At 39.8% G+C, this 7916-nt stretch overlaps 2 protein-coding genes across 2 annotated transcripts; both read right to left on the bottom strand.

Moving 5' to 3' along the window:
- Nucleotides 1-2081: 2081 nt before the first annotated feature.
- On the bottom strand, nucleotides 2082-2501 carry LOC135680140 (HMG-Y-related protein A-like). The gene has a single exon (XM_065194128.1). It carries the CDS (start codon nucleotides 2499-2501, stop codon nucleotides 2082-2084), a length of 420 nt encoding a protein of 139 aa, XP_065050200.1.
- A 961-nt stretch (nucleotides 2502-3462) lies between these two features.
- On the bottom strand, nucleotides 3463-5602 carry LOC135679918 (uncharacterized protein At1g66480-like). Its single transcript, XM_065193899.1, has 2 exons — nucleotides 4921-5602; nucleotides 3463-3925 (listed from the first exon to the last, which is right to left on the bottom strand). Exons 1-2 carry the CDS (start codon nucleotides 5485-5487, stop codon nucleotides 3875-3877), a joined length of 618 nt encoding a protein of 205 aa, XP_065049971.1. The 5' UTR covers nucleotides 5488-5602; the 3' UTR covers nucleotides 3463-3874.
- Nucleotides 5603-7916: the final 2314 nt, after the last annotated feature.

Here is a 7916-nt window from a genome sequence, read left to right on the forward strand (position 1 = left end):
CAAGACTCATGTATTTATAATACTTTAAATTATAAATTTAATATCTATTTTTCTACCCATATCCTTCTTAGAAAGGAGTCGACCCAAATAATAACCTAAATTTACCCAACCCTATTAATAACCAGTCACGCAAAAAGTACAAATCATTGGGTTTATATGAAAGAATCATTAGAATTTCAAACATAATATTTTCTAAGATCGTAATTGCATACATATATGCTTTTAGGTCTACTTTATGTTTGTTTGGTCTCTTAGTTTTGGTGTTTTGTTCCTCATAAAGGAAGCAATAAAAAAAATGATAAATGAGGATTGAGTGAAATCTTCAATTGTTTATTGGAGAACAGAAACAATATGCGGCAAGACTATCAATAATTCTAGTCAAATAAATATCAGTTGAGAACATAGACAACGTAGCCAAGTTTACTACTGCTGTTCTATTACTCAACGAGCATAGATCGATCACTTAACCATTCATTTGCACTCAAGAAAGCCTTTTGAGAAGAATTGGATGGTCATTTACAGCAGTATGTGAGCTTCTCTTGATGTGCATAAGTATTGTTGATTTAATCTCTTGGCAACCAAGTGTAATTTATCAGGAGCAATAAATTAAACGATCAATATCATCCATTTGCTGCCTTCTCTTAAGTCGTTCTCTCTTCTTTCTGATCAAAATCTCTTTTACTCGATGTCGAACAGCAATATTTGGCTCATTTTCCTCAATAACCTTTTTGTTTAACAAAAAAAAGTTAGAGAATTTTTATTGACGAAGATATATAATCCTATTAGTGTTTGGTAATAAGCATGCTAATTCCGAAGGGTTTATGGTTTCAATTATGCTACATGGCACAGGTCTGAGTAATACTTCCCTTAACACCTGAATGATTTGATTATATTTGCTGCAACGAATGCGAGTTAATTTAAGTAGCACTAAATGATACGATACGCTATATTGAGTTGGAATTACATGAGATGGATGTGATAGGATTACCAGAGTTATATCCATGATTGGACACACATTCTTACTTTTTAGTGTATAATCATCTCATTTGGAATGAAAACGATGTGGCAAAGAGAGTGTGCATGCAGAATCGCATGAAAATATTTTCACACACGACACATGAACTATGATGATACCAGCTACATGAAAGACTGTATTCTCCTTGATATTGACAAGTTCTTCATGTGTTAGTCTAGCTAAGGATTATATTGGACTCGCTACAATCTTACTTTTTACCTCAGTGTTAACTATTACAATGTGAATGCTTCTCAGTTTTCCATCTGATATTGGCAATCTCCCATGCATATGGTGAACATGACGAAACTCATGTCCTGATGAACACACCATTCCCTGTCTTAGTTATACGTGGTGATGACAAGAGCATGGGCAAAATGCCACCAGAACATGCAACCAATCACTGCGCTTCCTTTTATTCCCTGGCAACCGAGCTCCAATGGCACCACGCTGGCCAATCAGGTTGAAGACGACATCTCCAGGATCTGAAGAGGCCAGCGGAAGAGGTTTGTCGGGACAAAGACACCGACTCATTAGAACCCATGTGCTGCTACTGTAAAGTCGAACTACATGCATAGACTATCCTGTAGAGTAGTCCTCTCTTAAGTCTACTTCGTCACCTGTACTTGTCTCCCATTGGCTTTCCATGTCATTATTACAGGAGGTAGAGGATGACTGAATACAGCATGCATATGTTGCAGATTTAGAGTGAAGAGGAAAGGAAGTAAGTAATTGCAGCTGATACTTGTTTGAAGGTGATTGTTGCATCTTTTTTTTTTTATTAGATAATTAATGCTTGCTAGATTTCATTGAGCCAGCAAAGAGCACACAATTAACACAAACAGTTCTAATAGGAGGGGATATTTAACAGTTAAAAATAAAAGAAAAAGAGCACTACAAAATTCACATCCCAGAGAGAATAATCCTAAATGAAAAAAGCTCACCACAATCCTGACCATGTATGTGCATCGTTACGCGCAACAATTACGGCAAGAAACAGCAGGAAGTTAAGAGGTCAGCGGTCGACCTCAACACTTGTTCCCTGTTTGCCGCCGTCAGACCGCATCGTTCACCAGCTCAGGCTTCGCCTAGAGAGGCCGAGACCCACCACCAGTAGTAGCAGAATGAGTGGGATTAACGGCCGTGGGCGGGCGCCCAAGTGGGGCCGGGAGAATCCAGCGGCGAACTTGGCGACGGCGGCGGCGAGGGGGTCCTTGGGCTTGGGGGGCCGCCCGCGGGGGCGCGGCGGCGGGAGGATGGTGCCTCGGGGAAGCAGCTTGGGCTTCCGTGGCGCGTCGGAACCGGGCTTGAAGTAGTTGTTCTTGATGAACAGCAGGCTGCCGCTGTCCTTCATGCCGGCCAAGTGGGCCGTCAGCAGCGACCAGTGTGACGGCAGTAGGTTGCCATACTTGGTCTCCGTGTACTTCGATATGGCAGACTTATTACACCCGTTCTTGTCGTTCAGCGCCGAGATCGCCTCCAGTATCATCTTTCGTTACCGCATATTGGAGAATTTATGACAAAGAATCTATTATAATGGACAACATGAACCGGAAGATTCTTAACGTACGTCAGGGTATGCTTTTGCTGCCTTCTTCAGTACCGCTAGCCATGGAATATATGCGTTTTGTTTCGAGTCTGTATGAGAAGAGAAGAGTAGAGGAAGAAGAAAAGGATTTGGGTTAGGGGATGGAATGTTATGGGGGTTGGGTTACAGAGGATTGAGAGGGCTTTTAAAGGGGGAAGACGGACGGATCTGCAGGACTGAATTGAGGGGAGAAATGGGCAAGGAAGAACACAAAAGATTAAATAAATACAAAGAAATACCAGAAAAACATAATTAAATGACGAGGACGACGAAATGCAAGGTGAAAGAAGGGGGATGTGCTCGTCGGGAAGTGATGACGAACGGCTCGATGAGAGATGACGGCGGGGATCGGATCGCGGCGAGCGGTGGGAGATGGACATCACACGGATCGGTCTTTCCGCACATAATCCATCGATCAAGTTGACGTTCATTATGCCCATCTTTCAAGTCTTCAAGTTAAAGAGCATTATATGGTGGTCGGTATGTGTTATCCTCAACGCACAATGGATAATTATATGCTCACCTAATAATAATAATAATAACATCTTATTGGTATAAGATGATTTTTTTCGATCAAGTAAAAAAAATGTATCATTTATTAGTCGTCACACCCCCCTAAGAAAAATGCTATGCGAAAGAGACCAATCTAATGGAATAATTTACCTATTCGATCTCCAAAATACTAATTTTATTATCTTTAAATCATTTACCTAAAATATTAATATAAGTTAGCCAAAATTCGTCCATCACTCGAAGATTACCACTTCCAACGTGGGACTAAGTTGAAGTGTTACAATATAGATATTGAGGCAGTTGGATTGGATAGATCTTATATTATGAACCTTCGTTGTCTGCAAGATAATTTTATTCTGGTATTGTTGATATTTTCTATCACCAGACACTTCATTTTACCAGTACGATTTGCTGTCATAACATGTGAAGAGAATAGCATGCTCCATATCGACTCATAACATGAAGTTTCAGCTGATGCTTACCTCTCTGAAGCTTCTTTTATCCTTTGCCCCCAAGGAAGAAGAGGAGAGATCACGATCATGAACAACAGAAAAGAGGGAACCCCATACGTGCATGACAGAGCACATTTGCTGGCGGAAACAAAGCCCTGACTCCATCACATGGGAACCCATCTTCTCCATCACATGATTGAGTCCAGGCAAGAAGAAAGAACATAACAGAAGCTACTGTGGCAGGTAATAGGAAGCCATGAGCAGCTTCTCATGTTCGACCCGCAAGTAACACTCTCTTCTCCTGGCCTACTAAACATACGCAATAATCTCGTCTGGAGTGACAGCGAACCTCGTTTGCCTCTGTAACAGTGATGTATGGAAACACAAATCAGCAGAGCCTTGGACCAATTCATAGATAACAATCTAATGCTGCACCAAGCTACTTAAGAAGTTTATCTTTTCATTGTCGTAAAGAATACATTCATAGAAGGTTGGTCATCTTCAAGAACCATATGTAGGAGGTACAGGTAGACCTGATTTGTCGATGGAAGCGGAGGAGTTTTATATGAAGCCAATGTCAGTGTTTGCGGGAAAGTTGTACCGAATCAATGGAGTAAGGATCTTTGGTACTTGAGGGAGAGGGAGTTGGTCATTGAGACTAACCCTCAAGAAAATTTGCTGTGGGTTTGGCCACCTAGCAACAAGGTGAAGATAATATTCTGATAGCAAATATATATACAAAGGCCATACAGAGAAGTAAAAGTATTGGACAAACTATCAAATAATTGGATTATGATCCTTGAGATCATGTGGAGTGAGTCATTCTCCAATTTCCTAATGAAGTTGACTAACATTAACTAAAGCTCACTGTCCTATGATTCTGTGAGGACAATGAGAAGAGATCAAGCCAGTGGAGATCACTAAAATGTTTGATTGAGATCAATCAGCAAATTGTGCCAGGTGTCCATGGTTTTGCAGTTACAGCATCCAATCATCAGAAACAATGTATCGAATAACATCAAAGAGAAAAAGAGAGCGCAAAGAGCATGACAATGTCGAATGGATCTGCAGATAAAAAGGTGAGCTTGATCCAATACCAGAAGATTGCAAATTCTGCTTCTTTAAGTGTTCAACTTCCAAGTATTATAAGTGGTGACAGTTAAATACTAATTATATTGTGCTTTAGATTTGGCATGTGAAGTAATGGATGGAGTTTTTGGGAAGAAAGCTGCTACTAATGGACTTCAAATTGAACCGAAATGACCAACTCTGATCCCATTAACTTTAAACTCAGCGAGCTAACTCGCCGACCAGCAACACAAGCAGAGCTAGCGAGAGAGATCGATATCACGGACCTCCTTTTGCCGATCGGTTTGAACAGCGGGTATCATCGGCTGCAGCACCCTCGCCGTAGCAGCAGCAGCACCGTCCTTCTCCACACACAGCCGCATGATCTTCTGGGCGGCCTCGGCGGCGTCCCGGCTCTCCTGCATGAGCTTCTCCACTTGCACCTTGGGTAGCCTCATCCGGAGGCGGACCGCCCCGTCCTTGGCCTCCTCGACATCAGCGGCGAAGGACCTACCTGCGAGCGAGAGATCCGACATGGAACGGCGGGTGAGCCTGAGGCTCTCCAGCCGCTCTTTGGCACTCACCTGGAGCTTCCCTGACCAGGCCCTTCTCGGGGCTCGCCGGGTGGGCAGCTCCACGAGAAAGTAGAGCTTCCCCGGCTTGAGCGGCGCGTCCGGGTCGAGTGGCCTCGCCCGGAGGCCGAGGCGACTGACCTCTCCCGACTCGAGGAGGTCATGGCCTCGATGGTCCCGGAGCACATTGATGGCCCGCGCAGGGGGCTTCACTTTGAACGTGGTGCCGTCTATCTTCATGACCTTTGCAGTCTTCTTCTTTGCACCCAATGCGTTGCCCATGTTGTCTCTTCTCTTGTTTCTGTGTCTTTTGGCTTGGAAGAGATCGGGGAAAAGATGGGAAAGGGAGGAGGAAGCAGATAAAAAGGAAGGAGGAGTGAATTAAATAGAGGGGAATACAACCAACAAATTCGGTCGCACTTCTTCTCCATCCTTTCCCTGCGGAAGGAAGTTATATATTGTATTGTAGTAGTGATTCGTTCATGTGCTCGCGAGGCCTTCAAAGTGCAAGATACATATAAATATTAACTTCCATGTGAAATAGTTCAGTATTAATTAGATAAGTATCCATGATTGGATATATATATATATATATATTTATAGTGTTGAAATATGACGTTATGGTGATGCAAACACAAGTAAGGGTGAGTATGGATCCTCCTCAACATCTAAGGAGCAATAGCATGTAAGTGTCACGTCTCAGTCATCATGGAAACTCATTTCTTGCATCCCAAACATTTATTGACAAGACTCTCACTCGCATCTGTGGGATCGACTTGTCTTATTTTATAGGCTCTGTCCTTTTGTCACCTTATATGGATGGAATGGACGGTTAAGATGTGTGAATGGCTTGGACTATGATTAAAATATGAGGCACATGAAGCTTCATGTCGCTCATAGAAATTGAAGAGGATACTCACACATGGAGTGTCACGTAATTAGATCAGAGATGAAGGCTTCTCTTAGTTGTCCCGGGTTTGGCCTCGTTGTGTCTCATTAAAATAAGTGTATGTTTTTGGCTTAGATATATATACATGCGCATATATATTTATTCCTCTAAAATTTGGTATAATATATATGGATCGCTATTGTAAAGTTTTTGGAATCATGATTTAGATGATAGTATTAATTTTATCAGTAAAAAAATGATGTATATATATATATATATATATATATAATTATAATTATTGTAGATGTAAGATATATTATAGATATGATTAGATTTTTATTATAATTATCGATCGATGGAAAGAAAGTCTAATTATGATAGGATTTTATATAAGATGATTTTGATAAAAGAGACTCTCCTAATTACTTATTATATATTCTTTTCTTTCGTCAATAAAAATATAGAATTTACTAGGGATTACTAAATAAGGGACTATAGATAATTAATATTATTGAGAGATGGCATATGTTCTCTTATCTTCCTTTTAGTCACGTGACTCTGTTTTTAAGAGATTATAAATCTTCTCTCATATCTCCTTTATTCTTATTCCATCACTCATAGTGATCCTGGTAGGAAGAGAGAAGAATGCGAGTTTAGTTTTTCTTACATATCGACATCATTGTAGCTTTCGAATCTGACAACGATATGTCTGCATATTAGATAAAAGATTTCTGAGTAGTATATATTTTATCTATTATTATTTGATTTCAATTTCTAGATTAAAGTTTTTCATATAACAGTAATATAATCATAGTTTATATATATATAATTTGTATCGAAGCCGTATTTTGAAATCAAATACTTCAAATCATAAAAGTATTTCAGATCATATTTAGATTAAGCACCCTTCTTTTGCACCTTTCGATTTTGATTTATGATGCTTAAACGATCTATTTGTATTATTAATCTACTTTTTTATCTAGTTCATCCTCTTGCTTGCTTATAGGCAATACAAGGTTTCTCATGTTTGATTGATGGACCACTATTGACAACTTATTGTCGGTGATAATATTATTGAGGGTAATAATCTCTGATAATCGTAAGTTCAGTCGTAGGCAACGATTGCATAAGTATTGGAAGTGTTGAAAGGTGTAATAACCTTGTGACGATTGGCTTACCTTGGTTGTAGGTGATTGCAATTATATTTGTTAATTACGATTGATGTTGAAGGTCGCGGTACCCAACAGTTGAACAATGGATGTGTGCGCATAATTTTGCTCTATGGTGACCATAGGGGTCGTCAATCAACATGTATGCATGACCACACAGAAGGATGGTCCATCGATGGCACTTGGTCAATGATGCACCATGGAGGTGTTCCACTGATAAAGAATATGACAACAAGATGTGGTAGCATGGCACGATGGCTAGTGAGGTCGTCGGTTGAACACATGAGAAGAGGCACGACGACTAGTGAGGCCCACAGGTAGCGGACGATCATTACACTGATTTATGCCCATGGGCACCTTGGAACACAATGATAGTTGTGGCTGCCAAAGTTAGGATTTCATTTATTTAAAGTATAGTTTTACCTTTATAAGTCTTTTAATTTTAACTGATATCCTTTTCACAGTTCTACCTTTTAAATATAAATATAAATAAATAAATAAATAAATATATATATATTATATATCCGAATTAAATTATAGTTTTACCCTTTAAAAGTTAAAATTTTCTGTCCTTAATTATAAAATTATGTAATTTAATTTATTTCAATCAAATATTTTGATCCGACTTAATCATGAATATATTTTGACTACCT

This window comes from Musa acuminata, chromosome BXJ1-7 (genome assembly GCF_036884655.1).
Source record: "Musa acuminata AAA Group cultivar baxijiao chromosome BXJ1-7, Cavendish_Baxijiao_AAA, whole genome shotgun sequence".
In the NCBI taxonomy this organism is placed as follows: domain Eukaryota; kingdom Viridiplantae; phylum Streptophyta; class Magnoliopsida; order Zingiberales; family Musaceae; genus Musa; species Musa acuminata.